The sequence below is a fragment of the Lottia gigantea genome (genome assembly GCF_000327385.1).
Source record: "Lottia gigantea unplaced genomic scaffold LOTGIsca_22, whole genome shotgun sequence".
Lineage (NCBI taxonomy): Eukaryota > Metazoa > Mollusca > Gastropoda > Lottiidae > Lottia > Lottia gigantea.
The window spans coordinates 96,541-97,944 of record NW_008708555.1 but is presented as its reverse complement, the minus strand read 5'-3'; the positions used below and the strand labels follow the sequence as shown (position 1 = coordinate 97,944).

General features: G+C 28.6%; 1 protein-coding gene across 1 annotated transcript; it reads right to left on the bottom strand.

The window, feature by feature from the left end:
- Positions 1-349: 349 nt before the first annotated feature.
- Positions 350-1,162, bottom strand: LOTGIDRAFT_115650 (hypothetical protein; the record flags this gene model as incomplete). Its single annotated transcript, XM_009054512.1, has 1 exon — positions 350-1,162. A coding segment is annotated over one exon (813 nt), but the record flags the coding sequence as incomplete, so codon positions are not given.
- Between the last annotated feature and the right edge of the window lie 242 nt (positions 1,163-1,404).

The following is a 1,404-nucleotide window of genomic DNA, read 5'->3' as shown; positions in this document are numbered from 1 at the left end:
AAAAGTTGCAGAAATTCAATATTTATGTATAGTTTCTAGTTTCTTTCCTGGCAAATCTTCCACCAATACTAGTTATATCTATTTCTTCTTGCAAAATATGTTCCCAGATTTGGGAATCTTTTGTAAAAGTTTCAACATTTTTAAGAAAAGAACAAAATATTGGACAGAATAAGAGAAATATATTCAAACAGATCAATTTTGTTAACTTTCAAATATAGTAATAATAATAATAATAATTTTATTGCGTAAATTACACCACTAGTGGTCAAAGCAATTCAAAAATATAGAAAAATACATTTTACAATTTGTTACAAACACATTAAAATTAAAATATCACATTGAAACCAATTCATGGCACAAACATTACAACATTATATTGAAAAGATGAAGATATTTTACCCAAATCAGTACATAGACATGATATTTTACCCAAATCAGAACATAGACATGATATTTTACCCAAATCAGAACATAGACATGATATTTTACCCAAATCAGAACATAGACATGATATTTTACCCAAATCAGAACATAGACATGATATTTTACCCAAATCAGAACATAGACATGACATTTTACCCAAATCAGAACATAGACATGATATTTTACCCAAATCAGAACATAGACATGATATTTTACCCAAATCAGAACATAGACATGATATTTTACCCAAATCAGAACATAGACATGATATTTTACCCAAATCAGAACATAGACATGACATTTTACCCAAATCAGAACATAGACATGATATTTTACCCAAATCAGAACATAGACATGATATTTTACCCAAATCAGAACATAGACATGATATTTTACCCAAATCAGAACATAGACATGATATTTTACCCAAATCAGAACATAGACATGATATTTTACCCAAATCAGAACATAGACATGATATTTTACCCAAATCAGAACATAGACATGATATTTTACCCAAATCAGAACATAGACATGATATTTTACCCAAATCAGAACATAGACATGATATTTTACCCAAATCAGAACATAGACATGATATTTTACCCAAATCAGAACATAGACATGATATTTTACCCAAATCAGAACATAGACATGATATTTTACCCAAATCAGAACATAGACATGATATTTTACCCAAATCAGAACATAGACATGATATTTTACCCAAATCAGAACATAGACATGATATTTTACCCAAATCAGAACATAGACATGATATTTTTGTGGAGCATAACAAGAAGTTGAAAATAAATGAAGTGGACTGTCTCAGGTGAATACAGCCATATTACAAATATTACATTTCATACGTTATATTTGAAAAACTTTATCTTATGAAATTTCACTGTATCTTGGCAACTTCTGAATGTCATTTGGCAACTTCTGAAATTTCACTGTATCTTGGCAACTTCTGAAATTTCA